Source organism: Tachysurus fulvidraco, chromosome 9, assembly GCF_022655615.1.
Source record: "Tachysurus fulvidraco isolate hzauxx_2018 chromosome 9, HZAU_PFXX_2.0, whole genome shotgun sequence".
NCBI lineage: Eukaryota > Metazoa > Chordata > Actinopteri > Siluriformes > Bagridae > Tachysurus > Tachysurus fulvidraco.
The window spans coordinates 11,189,874-11,206,411 of NC_062526.1; the positions used below are offsets into that span (position 1 = coordinate 11,189,874).

Here is a 16,538-nt window from a genome sequence, read left to right on the forward strand (position 1 = left end):
GGTTTCTTGGTAGCAAAACAAAACACACAATGGAACATGGGTGTTATAGTAATATGCATCACACCACCTTAATGGATTGTAATTATTCCTGTAATACCATGATCTGTGTTTTATTCCTCATATTTAGGTGACCATGTAGTTTTTGTATGCAGATTATTATTTAACCCAAAATGAAAAGGAAAACAGTAAAAATCCCTTGAAGGTAACGATTTATCACCGTCCTTGTACATAATCATAGACACGTGAGACACCGATCATGTGCACATTTTCTAGGTATCTAAGGAACAGCATTTTTCTATGGCACCGTTATGAAGATCATAATCATAGAGCCATGGAGTGAGATTTGTTTCTTAAATAGCTACTGTCTAGAACATTTAACTCCACCCTCAGCAAGCACACATGCTGGCATCTTTACAGAGGTATGCATATAATATGTGGCTCATGTCAAGGATACTTTTGCATAACTGCTGTGTTTCAGTAAAGGAATTCTTTTTTTTAATAGTTGACTGTGTAGTTTTGTATGTTTGTCATTATTGTACTTGTTCCTATAATTATTTGTTACTTACCTCAAAGTACACAAACATTATAATACAGTTCTATACAATACATTTTATCATGCAATAATTAGTTTACATATAATACATAATTTGCAATAGTAAAAAGCTATTTGTTTGAAACTAGTCACAATTAGTTATCATACAAATGTTAAAAAAAATAATTATTACAAGTTATGGCCAGTAAATGGCAATCTCTTATGTGCGTTCATACTGATTCACCATGATGAGGATGGTAGGAAGTAAAGCAAATGTGTATAAATAAGTGGCTGCATTCGATTATGAGCAAGTAATGGGCTTTCTGCTGAACAATGACCTGTTTCTGTTTGTCTCAGTGGAGATTTCCTGCTGCTCCTAATCTTGACACTCCACCACAACCGTGGCTTCCACATCTTTTGAAATTTGCACGTTTGTTTTCAGCTTGACCTCCTTTTTCTCTTTTTTGAAATTTCCACCTTTCTCCTTCTTCATCTTCCAGTAGAGCATAAGGTTTTTCTCAGGGTAGTTTACTTTGGCAAGAGGCAGCTTGTAGATTGTCTTTGTCTCTGTAGTGATCAAGAGGAACATGAGGGCTGACAAGCAGAAGGGCCAAGTGCATGCTGGAAGCCCGAACTGAGGAATGAAACATTAAAAAGTGTTAAAGGAAAAGAGATGTTTGGAACACCCATTCTGGAATAGTCTGTTATTTCAAGTTTTGCCTTTGATAATAACGTGATACTTACAGTAGCCATAATATTGGCAATTGCGGAGCCAAGATATGCACAGAAAAATGCTAAGGGGGAAATGACAGAGGGAAGTCATTAGTGGCTAATGGCACCGGAGACGGTTCTTACATAAACGCTGTCATTTAGAATTCAGGAAAGAGGAAATGTTGTGATAAGCGTCATACCACAGGCTATAGACAGGAGATGGACCTGCCATGTGAGTGCATAGAACATTCCACCAATTGCAATGCAAGCCAAGACACAGTTGTATCCCCACAGTCCAAAGTAAATGCTCTGGAATGGTGCAGCAAGAGCGAGACCTGGAATCACAAATTAGAGGTTATTTCAGTGATTAAATATCTAAGTCTAAATATCTAGGTTTAACATTATGAGAAGGGAAAGATTTGCTCATCTTTTATCAAAATTCTCATATGTTATCTATCTTCATACATCAAACCACAATTGGCTAGTGTTGATTTCATTGACATGGGATTGATAGAATGACATCCCTCCCAACAAAAGCATAGCTAGATTTGATCCCTTAGTTCCATGCAACAAATGGCAATGTTATGATACAAACATAATCTATCTATGACTAGGTAGACTAAGCACTTTTGTGTTGCACCATTTGGGAGCCCCTTTGATTATGTTTTCTTTAGGACACTGATTGAAGCCAGACTAGAGAAAAAAAAAACATGCATGGTTGAGTCTTACCTGACACCATCCCAACAGCTGAACCAATAACAGCATGTGCACAAGTTATTGGTGAAGAAATGAACAGGGCCACAATGAATATGACTCCTGTCCAAGGATTGTCACAACCATAGACCTGCCCAATGCCCACAGGAACGGAGCGGAAGAGCTGTGGAAATGTCAAGGGCATGTGATTTAGAAAGCAGTACAAAAGTTCTGCTTTCAATTTTTGAAGTGACAGCTTAATCTGATGTTGTATAAAAATAACAACTACTATTTCTTTTAAGAAAATGTGGCAGTTCAAGCTAGCTGAAATTCCATACTGTCTAAACAAAATGTTCCAGTCATAACTTATCAGAGTATCAGAAGACTCTAGTTACAGCTCCTTGGCTTCTGAAATCATTTCTGTCTTTGGACACGTGTTAAAAGGACCTTAATGCAAACGTGATCTCTGTTCAGTCAGCAAGGCTCTTACCAAAGCATAATCTAGCTCAGACCATGTGATGTTGGGGAAGGAGTTTCTTGGCTGGATGAGGACCTGGGGGAAGTGGAGGTTGTAGTGGCCTGTAGCTACCATATGAAGACACACCAGGATGTTAAAAGGCAGGGTAAAGACCGGCAGATCCCACCGACTGTTGATGGAGGCCAGGGCACTGGACACGATTGGGCTAAAAGATATAAAACATGCTCAATTTCTGATAAAATATCTAGTATGGAGACTCTTAAGTTTTTGAGTTCCTTCCTTTGTTGAATGTCGACAAATGACTGACAAGTAAGGAGCTGAAAACAAGGACTTGTTTTCTTGTATTATTTTCCAGTTCAGAAGGTAGCATGGTAACAGGTCTACTGGTAGCCTGTGTAGTCTTCCTTTGCAAATTTGGAAAAAGACGACATTTTATAACATAAAAGACATTTTATAACATAACCACCATACAAGATTAAATGTTTTCAAGAACTTTAAAAGTCCATTTTATGTATTCTCCTAATAATAATAATCTTGGCTCCCAAATCAGCTTCATGGTTTGACATTAAATAAAGATAATGTGACGGTCACATGACCAAGATTCAACCTTGGTATTTCTAGAATTTTGCATTCCTGCACTGCAACCAGTCAACCAGGGCTACCTCAGTGACAAAACTGACATTTTTACGTCAGTACATCACGAGCAACCTTTGCTAGAAGTGTGTGTGATGTTATCTGTTTTATCTTGTTCTTTGTCTTGTGAGTACATGTTTTAAATGACCTTTCATATTTCCAGTTCTTTTGTTTATAAAAGCTATTGGGTCCAAATTATTCATGAAAGCAAAGACACACATTACTGCTTGCATTACTGACCATCCAAAGGTATATCTGCTTGCAAACCTACAGAACATGCCTGCTTGGCTACATTATTTATACTGTGTAGAGCTGTTTTCCATTTCAAAGCTAACATGACTGACAAGAATGAACAGACGAATGCATGCCCGAAACTCACCATGCCATTGACATGAAGATATTGGGCAGCAGAAGCCACCAGTACCAGTCACCTGCATTGGAGAAGACTGCCATTAAAAGACCAACCAGGATTCCATTGTATCCATACAGGCCTGCTGCGATTGCCCCTCTAAGAATTAAAATAAAAGAAAAATAAAAAATTAGTGTTATTCAACCATTTAACAATTTTCAAGTTACGATATTGTGTTGTAAATACCTATTTTGTCTGAGAATGAGAGCTGAGATTGTGGCAAACAGGGTGCCCACAAAGCCATTGAGAGCCCACCATCTGTTCTGGAGGATCAGTCCAGCAAAGATGATCAGTCCACTTATGGGGTTATTTACAAACATGACCTGTGCTGCACCTCTCAAAACCCAATCGAAAATCTGAAGCACTATGCACTGTCCTAGACAAAACACATTTTTCAAAGGTACAGTAAGAATCAGTAACAAACAGAGATAAAGAACATAAACAATGAATAAAATAAATTGATTACTGATATACAGTCATAACATCAAAACCACCTTGTGCGACCAAAATATCTTTAACTCATTGATACATTTACTTCACAAGACCTCTGCAGGTGTGCTGTGATATCTGGCACCAAGACATTAGCAGTAAATACTTAATATCCTGTAAGTTGTGAGATAAATTGTCCATGGGTCGGACTTGTTTGTCCAGCACATGCCACAGACTCTCATTCAGATCAGGACCTCAGTATATTATATTATACCTTCCCTGCCATTAGGTTATACTGTTGTAGCCATGATTGGGTGTATTAGGTCTGCAAAAATGGTTAGGTGGTACATGTCAAAGTAAAAATCACATGAATTCCAGGACCCTATATTGCCCTCCTCAGCTTGTCATCTTCCCAAAGTGCATCCTGGTGCCATCTAGTTCCCAGGTACTGTAAGTGCCACACACACCCACAGTCGCCCTTCCTTTGATCACTTATGATAAGAACTACCTACTGCATACCAGGGACACACCACACAATCTGCAGTTTCAGAGATGCTATGACGCAGTTGTCAAGCCATCACAATTTGTTTATAAAAGCAACTTTGAGATCTGACTGTTCACTTGCAAACTAATATATCCCACCCCTTGACAGGTGCCATAATAATGAGATAATAAATGTTATTCACGTCACCCATCATTGGTTTTAATGTTATGTCTGATTGGCTTATTCATTTAAAAAAAAATAAGCAAATAATAAAGCATTTCTTAATCATTAAATCAAGTTTCTATGTGTGGAAAGTTAAAAATCATATATTTTTCTGTGCTGTTCCATAGAACAGTCTATCTGGTCTGTAATATTTGAGGATATTTGTTGCCGTATAAAATTACTGAATAATCAAAGTCTGGAATATGAAATATTCTTAAGGATTTTTAAGGGTTTATAGAAATTTCCCCATTTTTATTTATTCCTTCATTCATCTTCAGTAACTGCTTTATCTTGTCACTGATTGAGAAGTGTAATATAACCTGGCTGGAACAGAAGTCCATCACAGGGAATCATGTCCAAACATTCGCACACTCCTTCACACTTTGGGGAAATTTAGAGTAGCAAATCTGCCTTCTGGCAAATATAGGCATATACCAGCCTAAATACTGCATACATAGTTCCCATGAAATGGCATGAGCAAAAAGTTGTACACTTTCTCTGATAAACACAGGCAAACAAATTTGATGCCTAATTGCTATTTCTGGTTTATGTGATTTTCAGGTTTTAAAAGGATTAATTCCAAACACTAATAACTTTCAAAATAACAAGGCATCTCCTTAATGCTTAAAACAAAAATGGTTGATTAAAGATTAAGATTACTGATCTGCATGCATCATTAACATGTACTAGAACATTCTACCTGCTAGAGCTGAAGTACAGAAGAGATGGTCGAGACAGATATAGAAACATGCATGACAGGTTTAATAAACCTCTGTTAGGTTTAGCATGTCTGTAAGTTATCAGTATGAATGATATATCAAAATGTATTAAATTAAACACAGTTAGCGCTGATAACATGACTAGTAACATATTGTGATTGGACAGCCCTGTAATTACCAGTATGTGCTTTAAAACAACTATAATATCTGGTATTGTGCAGAGTATTATTGACAGGTAGATACTGGGCGCTCTGAGAGATTTCTGTGCCTGATTAGCAAAATCATTTCATCACAGAGGAGCTATTAAGAACTGGTGTATTTGTAAGTAAAACTAACTTTCACTTTATCACCGCAATCAGATTTACTTTATATGCATTTCTAAGCATATGAACAATATAAGCAACAATACAAGCATCTCTTTAAGGTTCTTTATTTGTCACAGAGATTACATAAGTGTAAAATAGTGACTGTAGTGTTGTTACTATATGCTTTTTGATGGAGATTTGTTTAAACCTACCTTTCATCCACTCACTGAAAGGAGCCATATCTCCAGAGAAGTATGACACGAAGCGTGCAAGTTTGGCTTTGATCTTTTGATCATTAGACAGCTTGGTTTGTGAGTGTTCCTGCTCATTCTGCTGTGACTTCTTCAGTGCTACTGTCTGTATTACTGTGTCAGCCATGAGGGGCTGCAGCTCCTGTAAAACATCAGATATTAGGAGATTTATACACTTTTGTGAGGTAATTTTATAAATGTGCAGGAGATGATTATCAGAATAAATGTATACTTTTCAGGACATAAATGCACGTAAAAAAAGATATACACATACTGTGTCTTTAAAACTATTTACAGTACTTAGATGTCCATAAAATGCTGTTTGCATCTGACACCTAAGTATATTTTATGCCGTATATTAAACAAAACCTCATCAGCTCTGTTTACACTATTATTGTGTGATGATTCCAAAATATGTACCTTAATTTCAGTTTTTACACAGTTACTGTACTGTAAGTTTGCTCAGAGGATCTGGTGACGAACACAATCAGAAAAAATATATATGCACATCCACAAAAATATTTGTTTTAAAAATTATGTTTTTATCAAATTTGCTGCATGATTGTTTGCAGTGTATAGAGCAGGGTTTGACAATCCTTTAGGGACTGTAACTGTTTCACAGATTCCCTCAGCACAGATTTATTTTATCCTGGCACATTATTCAAATATGCACCGTAATAATATGGTTATTAATTGGACCCAGAGAACTTTTCATTCCTGAATTTGCACCAACAAATTTAAGTTTAAGTTACGGTTAGATAAACACCAGTTAAATTTACTCTAATCTGCTTGATCTTACCTTGAATTGTTCAGTATTAGATGTTCTACAGAAACTTGTGATATTCTCTGAAATACCCTGTGGCAAAAATGAGAGTTATTTGTCATTAATGTTAGTTATTGAAAAGAAAAAATGTATTGTAGCATGAAAGTCTGTTTTAATCTAAGCAGATCCTTACCTCTGAAAGTATTCCAGGCATAAATAAGGCCAGTTTTATCCAGATTTAAAAAATCACAGTAACTGTAAAAGAGCTGCTGACCAGGCTTTATATTGTTCTAGTGAAAGTCTGACTCCTCCTCTGCAAACACAAATGCAAATTAGGAAACAAGGAAGATAAGGCATGAGGGTTTAATCATGATCATTAATCCTCATCCTTCATCTCATTTATCAGACGCTGAAGATTCTTTTATATGATCTGCACATTTAGGTTACCTCTACAGTACATATCTGTAGTTCATCGCAATAAATTTAGTTACTACATCATCAAGAAAAAAAGGGGATTTGACTACTCACCAATTCATTTCAATTCTATTCAATTTAGTTTGATTTATTTGTATAGTGCTTTTAAGAATTCACATTGTCTTAAAGTAGCTTTACAGAAGTATAGTTAGTATACTATTCATCATTTGGCTATTCCCTCTATTATATTTATGTAACTGAAAGCCTTGGAGGAATTATGCTACTCGACCACACAAAATGCTCTCATAAATCTACATGGGTCGTAATTCTGTGATAAAATGCGCTGATGATTCACTTAATTATCCATGGGGAGCTGGTACAAAACCTACTGATTATAAATGGAAAAAATATATTTTTTAATTTATCAGAAATAATTTGACTCACTTTTAATTCAGCTCATTGCTCAGCTGAATAATTTGGGTATTTGAGGGTTTATTCGAATCATTGCTTTCTTTATTAATTTGTCTCTAGGAATCTATCTAGCTAGTTAATGTTAATGGGAATTTATTAATCAATTTAATTTCACTAACAGTCCTTCTCTACTGGTCCTATGGGGCAGACAACATTTCAAATAACACTACAAAATAATTATAGAAAATATAGACAGAGAGCAAAATATCTACTTACATTAACTTATGGATAAAAGAAAAGTGCAAAATGATCTCTTGTCATCTTTAGTCTCAAAGTTTTGGGAAAATTTATTTTTCTGTATTGATTGTTAACTTATAACAGTTTGGTGTTAAAGGCCAGTAATGAACAAAATCAGGTCAAATAAGTAGTTGCTTGTATAAAATTCAGTCGATCAGCACAAACAGACTGCAGTGCATTTTTGAGATAGTTACAGCTGCAGTGAGCTTGCTTGGCAACTCTATTTATTCTCAGGTAGCCTTGCCAATGCAAGCCAACACACAATTGGAACATTTAGCCGTGTGCCTGAAGCTCTGTACGAACAGGGCCTTAGACCTGGAAATCTGGATCTGGAAATCGTGTGTCCGTGAAGTAAATGTACATCTCAACAGATAGAAAACAAATATTATTTGACCTGAATATCCTGCAATAATAGAGTTAAATGAAGTAACCAGGCAACTGGCACAGATCAAACAACGCCATGCTTATTATAAGCATGTCTTTCTTGCTTGATAAGGAGTAGGACATATCTATAGTTTTTTTTTTTAGGATATCAGCAAAATGGCATGCATTTATAGTCACCATCATAATCATGATGTCACCATCTTGGTTAAGGCTGTAAAACTGTAAGTCCATTTAATGTTAAGATTATAATTATGTTGTAATTATAATATTTCATAGTCCAAGAACTACTTAATTACTAGTTTGGTGCTTAAATAACACACACACTGCCCCCTGTTGTTGATGTTATTCTTACTTAGTATTATAGGATAAAGTATCTATACATTACTGTACTAGTGAGCCTGTTATACATACCTGACTGAATGTACACTATATGGCCAAAAGTATGTGGAGACCTGAGTATTAAAATTCCAAAAACCACGTGTATTAATATAGATTAGATCTCACTGTCATGCTATTACAGCCTCCATGCTTGACTAGTTCATCCTACTGTATATCATTCCTAAGGTGAAAAATGCAGCTGATATTAAGACTTTGCCTATAGACTATATATATATAAAGTATATGCTGACTGTGACTGTGTTACCTTTGACTTCCCAAACAGTCAAATTCTAGAAGGAGTATTCTTGTGGCCCCAACAGCTAGATATCAATATGCAGACACACTTTAACATCATCTTAAAAATGTTCATCACATAGCATCCATATCTCAGTTCCTTACATGTGAGGACTTACAGAAAGCATGCAGGTAACTCTTATAGAAACAAAGCTTAATGATATTATTTAATCAGTAAATTGATGAAATGATATAATGAATAAAGTCATAAATAGCTTAACCCACAAAGATTACACAAGAATATAATTGCTTATCAAATAAAGCTAGGTTTGTAGTCCCCATGTTTTATAACTAAACTAGTAGGAATACTGTAACTACACATCAAATCAAATTAGGTTATATAATGTAATTTGTTTATTCTTGAATCTACTTTACATATTCTATCATTTTCACTTTAGCCCATAGATTGACTTGAGATAGCAAATGATCTTCTGATTGGTAGTTTAACAGCACACAGCAGGTCTCAGACCTCATGTGGTTATCTGGTGTACACTGCATGCATTAAACCCCTCCTCACACTCCATCCATGTCCCTGTAGCTGTGGGAGTTCGTGTCAATGCCTAGCTACAATCTGGAAGCACTATTACATAAGTCCACCTGTCAGTTCAGTCGACTCCTGTGCAGATTGTGTTTAACAAGACCAATATTAAAGAAACTTTCATTTTTAAGTTCTTTATCAGAGATAGATTTGTTTCCAATCTAGCTGTTGTCCAGCACAGCTCAGCCCACACCTCAGCATGTGTCACGTCATGGCATGTTCACGTATGTGGATTAAATGTGGCTCATATCAAGGACATTGTAGGACTTTAGGAAACATTGGACAGGCTACGCTTTTCACATGTATTTAAAAAAGTGAGCACTGCTGTCATCAGTAAGTGAAACATTTCTATTTAAATGCAAGTTCAAAAATAACATGACAACTTTATTTTAATTATCGTCAATAATATCTCATAATAGCCCATTTCTAGAATATGAAATGTACATTAATATTTATATGAAAAAAGAAAAAGAAAAATGACCTATAAACATCAAATATCAGTATCACCTTTTACAGCCCTTGCTTACATGCTTACCACTGTGAGATTATTAGGAGGTGCTACTGAGTGTATTGTGTGGGCAAAAAGATTATTCTCTTATTCTATATTCTCTATTCTCTTATTCGTGTTCATAGCTATTGCTTAGACGCTGCATTCAGTAGAGATGCCGATATTGTGCCCATGTAGCTCAGTGGTGGATGGACATTTCTGCATCTCTGACTGCTTTGGCTAATTAAACATAATTTAATATAAGTTCTTTTGGTAATTTCCACATCTATACAGACATTCATTTTACATCCAACATGTCATGTCATATATTCAACAATTTAAGAGACTTTTCATTACTTCATTCCTGGGAGGAAACCTAAACTATTGTACATTGTTCTATCTATAAGTGAAAGTTGCTCTATGATGTGCTGATTCATATTTTGGCTAATTAAAGTGCAGTAGTGTAGATCTCTGTGATTCCAGCAATGGGCACATTTTCAGAATGCTGCCCTCTACTTATTTCGGTGTCTTTGAGCCTTTGTGCCTCTTTCTCCTCCTGTAGCAACATTTTGTTTTGGACTTCCTTCTCCTTTTTTTTAGCCTTCTCCTCCTTCTTCATTTTACAGTAGAGCATAAGGTTTTTTTCCGGGTAGGTAACTTGGGTAAGAGGCAGCTTGTAGATTGTCTTTGTGTCCGTGGTGATCAAGAGGAACGTAAGGGCCGACAAGCAGAAGGGCCAAGTGCATGCTGGAAGTCCGAACTGAGAAACAAAGCATTAAAAACGGATTATAAATCTGAAATATAGAGTTTTTGCCATTGTGAATTACAAAATACTTACAGTAGCCATCACATTGTCAATTGCGGAGCCAAGATATGCACAGAAAAATGCTGAGAGTGAAAGTGAGACAGGAAATTAATGTTGTTGGTTTAGATAATGCCTGCAATAGATTTTTACCTAACATAATAATCATTTAGCATTCACAAAGGAGAAATCATTCTGAGCGGCATCATACCACAGGCTAGAGACAGGAGATGGACCTGCCATGTGAGTGCATAGAACATTCCACCAATAGCAATGCAAGCCAAGACACAGTTGTATCCACACAGTCCAGAGTAAATGCTCTGGAATGGTGCAGCAAGAGCGAGACCTGAAATAACAATATAGGTATTAGAGATTTTAATTAAAATGATAATTAAATAAAGTTTAGTTTTCAGGCATAGAGAAAGAAACATGCATGGTTGAGTCTTACCTGACACCATCCCAACAGCTGAACCAATAACAGCATGTGCACAAGTTATTGGTGAAGAAATGAACAGGGCCACAATGAATATGCCTCCTGTCCAAGGATTGTCACAACCATAGACCTGCCCAATGCCCACAGGAACGGAGCGGAAGAGCTGTGGAAATGGAGTTCATGTCAAGGGCATATGATTTATAATTCAGTGCAGAAGTGCTGCTATCACTTTTTGAAGTGACAGCTTATTCTGATGTTGCATAAAATACTCTTGAACTGAATGTAGCACCCCTACTGTTACTGGCTATTATGGGGTGGCTAACCTGAGCTCTCTTGAATTTTACTGAAAATCGTAAACCTGATCAATTTGTCTTATCTTTACAGAGACTTTGAGTATGGGTTCTATTTATAATTAAATTTATTAAACTGACAGGTACCAAGAAGTGTAAAATGCAATTCAATATTGTAAATATACACACAACACAACATAAACAACACAAACAGTTTACTATATGTGATGTCAAGCAAATTATTGTCCAGATTACTCTCAAACTCAAGTTCAGTTTTAAAAGAAAAGTATCAGTAACATATCCAACTTATTAATCAAGAATGGCCATAAAATAAATAATATCTATACAAATATCACATGACCTGGTTACATCACTCACTGCTGGCCAATGAATTTTAACTTTCACAACCATAATTTGTAAAACTATTTATATGGAACTCAAACAATTTGTTTATGCATAAATCTAAAACAAACACCAATGACTTTATCCGGGTTACATGAACTCAACTCAAGCTAGCTGGAAATCCTTGTGACTTCAGTGTCAGGATGAACAGATCTCTGGCCTCTGAAATCATTTCTATCTTTGGATGAATGTAAAAATGATCTCTGTTCAGTCAGCAAGGCTCTTACCAAAGCATAATCTAGCTCAGACCATGTGATGTTGGGGAAGGAGTTTCTTGGCTGGATGAGGACCTGGGGGAAGTGGAGGTTGTAGTGGCCTGTAGCTACCATATGAAGACACACCAGGATGTTAAAAGGCAGGGTAAAGACTGGCAGATCCCACCGACTGTTGATGGAGGCCAGGGCACTGGACACGATTGGACTGAAACATTCAGGATTTATTATCAAGATAATTGACTTTTTAGTCTTTTCTCCATCAATATTTCAATGTCTTGTAATGAATTATCAAATTTCTTTCTACAAAAAGTCTACAATAACTAACAAGTTAGGAGTTGAAATGTTTTCTAGTTATTTTCCAGTGAAGAAGGTAGCATGGTAACAAATCTACAGGCAGTGATATACAGTATAGGAAAAATATTACATATAAAATATAGCATTATACAGGATACTTACATTTGCATGAACATTGATAACTCAAGAATCATCAGTGCTTACAAATCAGTTCCATGGTTGAACACTAGCTAAAGATACTGTGCCCGTCCCACAACTAAAAGGCAACCTTGTCATTTTGCATGCCTTCATTGTATCATTCAATCAGGGCAAGCTCAGTTCCAAAACCACACAATGCACTTAATGTTGAATGTCTGAATGTTTGAATGTCAGATTTATGTGATCTATTTAGAGTTTGCCTTGTGGCAAGATGCCACCTTGAATTCACTTGAATGACTTTCAGTGTCTGTCACCCTGAATGAGGAACCTGTGAATTGTTGCTTTCTTTATAGAAAATCCAAAGAAATATCTGCTTGTGGATCTACAGACCATACATATTGGTCAACATTATTTATCCAGTGTAGAGCCTTTCTCTACATTAAGGCTAGCTTGACTGACAAGAAAGCACAGTATTTACTAACCATGCCATTGACATGAAGATGTTGGGCAGCAGAAGCCACCAGTACCAGTCACCTGCATTGGAGAAGACTGCCATTAAAAGACCAACCAGGATTCCATTGTATCCATACAGGCCTGATGCGATTGCCCCTCTAAGAGAAATTAAAATTAAAATTGCACTGAACAAATAGTAAACAAATCAGTATGAACAGCAGTGTGAAAATACCTATTTTGTCTGAGAATGAGAGCCGAGATTGTAGCAAATATTGTGCCCACAACTCCATTGAGAGCCCACCATCTGTTCTGGAGGATCAGTCCAGCAAAGATGATCAGTCCACTTATGGGGTTATTTACAAACATGACCTGTGCTGCACCTCTCAAAACCCAATCAAAAATCTGAAGCACTATGCACTGTCCTGGACAAAACAATAAATAACAAAAGTACCATTATAAAATAAAATATAGAGTACAATCTTAAAATGAGGTAAATAAAAGCAGCAATGTGGTATCTTAGAGGTTAATGTGTTGGACTACTGATCAGAAGTTTGTGAGTTCAAATACATGGTGCACCAAGATGCCACTGCTAGGCCCCTGTGCAAGACCCTTAACCCTCAATTGCTCACTTGTATAAAAACTGAGATTAAATTTGGATAAGGCAGAAACCATGGAAATGTAATTATAATAGATATGGTTTAATGTAAGAACCTTTTAAGACGTGTCCAAAGAACCCTTGAGGAGTTTTTTTCCTCTCTGAATGTACTAATATCTCCAAGTAGAAAGATGCAAAAATGTCTTGTTTTTAGTAGACCTAGACGCATACTGATGGAATCTATAAGTAAGTAGGGCTAGTTAAGTTAAACTTGTAGGCCTGTTTTTTAATATAGGATTTAAGAGACCTTGTGATAGCAGACTTGATCAGGTAAAACCTACCTTTCATCCACTTGCCAAAAAGAGCCATATCCCCAGAGAAGTATGACACGAAGCGTGTGAGTTTGACTTTGAGCTTCTGGGCATTAGTCAACTCGGCTTGTGAGTTTTGCTGCTCATTCTGCTGTAGCTGTGACTTTTTTAGTTCTGCTGTTTGTAGAACTGTGTCAGCCATGAGGGGTTGAAGCTCCTGTTAAACATGTCAGATATTAGGAGTTTCTCACTGAAGTTTCTCACTGAGGTTTCTCACTGAAGCCATAGCTAACTTCATAGACATAGTTTATGACACTAAGCTGGTATGTTCAAAGGTAAGGCAATACAACTTGCAGCAAAAATGCACCACTGCCTTTAATGACAGTGTAATTAGATTTTATGTGCGAATTAACTGTGATAGAATGGTATCTTATGCAAGCAATAGAACTTGTCTGTTCAGTTTTACATGTTTATTTGCTATTGTTTCCAACATTTTTACCTGCCGTTTTTATAGTTTTGTAAATTCATGCCACTTATTTCAATACGGTTGGTACAATTCAGTGGGTACTTAATTATGTGCACATTTACAGATGAATTCAAAATTATGCTTTATACTTTAAAATGTTTCAGGTAACTACACTGCATATATAATCTAATCTTTTATAGACTGATCCACAATAACATTAAAATCACTCAGAGATGAAACGAATAACATTGATTATCTTGTTTCAAGGGGTGGGATATATTAGGCTGCAAGTGAACAGTCAGTTTTCAAAGTTGATGTGTTTGAAGCAGGAAAACTGGCAAGGGTCAAAACAGCAAAACAGCACGTATTATGGAGTGTTTCTTGTATCTAGTGGCTATTAACTACCAAAAGTAACCAAGAAAGGACAACCAGTGTACCATTGACAGGGTCATGAGGCTTGTAAATAGTGTGGGAAATACAGTGTGTGTGTTTATTTGTATGTAAATATCTGCAAATTGAAGATGTAATTCTGCAGTTCGAGTCATATTTGAACCGCATTATACTGTAGTAGCCAGCCAAAATACCACTTTTTAATTTCTAAATATTTATAATCCTAACTCCTAAGTAATATTTCTTCATTAATATCATAATATTTACGATGTACTCAGTATCTAAACCTCCGTGTGAGCTGTACCATTTAACATCACATAACTTTGTATTAAATTCATTATAATCTTTATATGAGTCTAAATCAGTAAATGACTTTTCATTATTTAGATAAATAGTTAAATAAACATTAAACACTTAAATGTTAAACGTATATGAGTAGTAAGTAGTCAGTTTAGCATAAAAAGTGTTTTCCTGTCTTAGATCAGCACAAACAGTGTTCAGTGCAAAGAGAAATAATTAGCACAGAATGTTAAAAAGCCAAGACAGAAGGGAACAAAAGTACACAGCGTTTTCCCAGCATATGAAAGTTCAAAGTTTGAAGCAATGTTAGGGTGTTGGCTAGACATTATCTTTCAGACCCGATCACAACCCCACAAAGCTTGTGAGAATAAGATTAGTGCTGTGTGGCTTTCTGTATAATTAAATATAAGCAACATGGAAACGACTCTAAATGCAGTTTAACACACAATTAACACCATTGATTAAATAACCTATGACAGCCACAGCAGCCTACATTGTATAGTTTATCTAACTGTTAGCTACATGAAATTAACAATCCTGATTTTTTTCTCTAAAATAGGTTACAATGACTAATTAAGCACATTTATATTAAATTCGGCTATTTAAATATTAGACACAGTATTCAAATGTGTCTCTATTTATTAGAGCCACATAGCTCCAACTGTGTTACTGAATTTTACAACAGTATTAACACATTAAGCTCAAGTTGACATTTGAGGTAGTGAAGTCAGACTGTACTGTAAAGCAGGCTAATATCTACAAGAATGCAATAATAAATGTAATAACTTGACTAGTGCTGTATTGTAATTTCCTGTGACCCCACTGATATAAAGTGTAAGTAATAAAAAGAAGATGAGGAAAAAGAAGACAAAGCGTGTGCATTTAATATTTCATAATTATGCAGTGATTCTCTATCATCTAAATCGAGCTCTAATTTGGTTGTCTTACCTTAGACTGTTCAGTAATGGATATTCTGTGGAAACCTGAGATATTCTCTAAAATACCCTGGAACAAAAATGAAAGTCATTTAAGAGTAAAACTTAGAAACTTGACAAAATTAAAAAATCTTTGATTCTTACCTGTGAAAATTGTGTTCCAGTCATAAACAAAGCCAGCTTTTCTTTTCTGCTGTAAAAAATCACAGTAACTATAAAAGAGCTGTTGATCAGGTTTTTTATTGTGTTAGTGAAAGCATGGCTCCTCCTCTGCAAACACAAATGCAAATTAGAAAAGATAAATCCTACATCACCTGACATAATCTGACAAGGCAAGGTCCTGTAATGTTTTTAAGAACATTAAGGTTACATTACAGAAGATGAAAGATTGTTTTAAGGTTTCTTGTTGATGTATCCTACTGCTCCTCAGTTGTGTGCATCTCAAACTCTACATCACATAAATGAGGTGGAAAAGTCAGTATGACGCATTGTTAACTGATGGGTTTTAGCCTTAATGCTGAGGGAGAACTCACGTTCCACAAAAGCAATATCGCACAGCCAAAATTTTATAAATATAAAATTAATATCGAATAACTGATTATATTGATTTAAATATTTTGTTTACTCAACCAGAAAAAGTACCCAATGAAGCTGAAAAACTGGATAGAGCAGTGCATGTTGG

The 16,538-nt window shown here is 35.8% G+C and overlaps 2 protein-coding genes across 3 annotated transcripts; both read right to left on the reverse strand.

The window, feature by feature from the left end:
- Positions 1 to 264: 264 nt before the first annotated feature.
- On the reverse strand, positions 265 to 6,909 carry LOC113637582 (urea transporter 2-like). Its single transcript, XM_027138296.2, has 10 exons — positions 6,823 to 6,909; positions 6,666 to 6,722; positions 5,828 to 6,008; positions 3,643 to 3,832; positions 3,427 to 3,555; positions 2,427 to 2,619; positions 1,973 to 2,120; positions 1,444 to 1,578; positions 1,277 to 1,326; positions 265 to 1,166 (listed from the first exon to the last, which is right to left on the reverse strand). Exons 1-10 carry the CDS (start codon positions 6,841 to 6,843, stop codon positions 909 to 911), a joined length of 1,362 nt encoding a protein of 453 aa, XP_026994097.2. The 5' UTR covers positions 6,844 to 6,909; the 3' UTR covers positions 265 to 908.
- A 2,802-nt stretch (positions 6,910 to 9,711) lies between these two features.
- Positions 9,712 to 16,139, reverse strand: LOC113637581 (urea transporter 2-like). 2 transcript variants are annotated; one of them, XM_027138294.2, is made up of 10 exons: positions 16,001 to 16,139; positions 15,870 to 15,926; positions 13,796 to 13,982; positions 13,092 to 13,281; positions 12,889 to 13,017; positions 11,987 to 12,179; positions 11,083 to 11,230; positions 10,846 to 10,980; positions 10,671 to 10,720; positions 9,712 to 10,592 (listed from the first exon to the last, which is right to left on the reverse strand). In XM_027138294.2, the coding sequence occupies exons 1-10, from the start codon at positions 16,022 to 16,024 to the stop codon at positions 10,281 to 10,283; spliced, it is 1,425 nt and encodes a 474-aa protein (XP_026994095.1). In that variant the 5' UTR covers positions 16,025 to 16,139; the 3' UTR covers positions 9,712 to 10,280. The 2 variants fall into 2 exon arrangements, with proteins under 2 accessions (XP_026994095.1, XP_026994096.1); XM_027138295.1 differs by lacking the exons at positions 13,092 to 13,281; positions 15,870 to 15,926; positions 16,001 to 16,139 and having other exon boundaries at positions 13,796 to 13,876.
- Positions 16,140 to 16,538: the final 399 nt, after the last annotated feature.

Excerpts from the sequence above, each read along its gene's own strand:
- LOC113637582 (XM_027138296.2), bottom strand. The coding sequence starts at position 6,843 with ATGCCTGGAATACTTTCAGAG. Across the intron at positions 6,723-6,822 it reads TGCCTGGAATACTTTCAGAG|GGTATTTCAGAGAATATCAC; the intron begins GTAAGGATCTGC and ends TTTTTGCCACAG. Across the intron at positions 1,579-1,972 it reads AGCTGTTGGGATGGTGTCAG|GTCTCGCTCTTGCTGCACCA; the intron begins GTAAGACTCAAC and ends TTGTGATTCCAG.
- LOC113637581 (XM_027138294.2), bottom strand. The coding sequence starts at position 16,024 with ATGACTGGAACACAATTTTCACAG. Across the intron at positions 15,927-16,000 it reads CTGGAACACAATTTTCACAG|GGTATTTTAGAGAATATCTC; the intron begins GTAAGAATCAAA and ends TTTTTGTTCCAG. Across the intron at positions 10,721-10,845 it reads TCTCCTGTCTCTAGCCTGTG|CATTTTTCTGTGCATATCTT; the intron begins GTATGATGCCGC and ends TTTCACTCTCAG.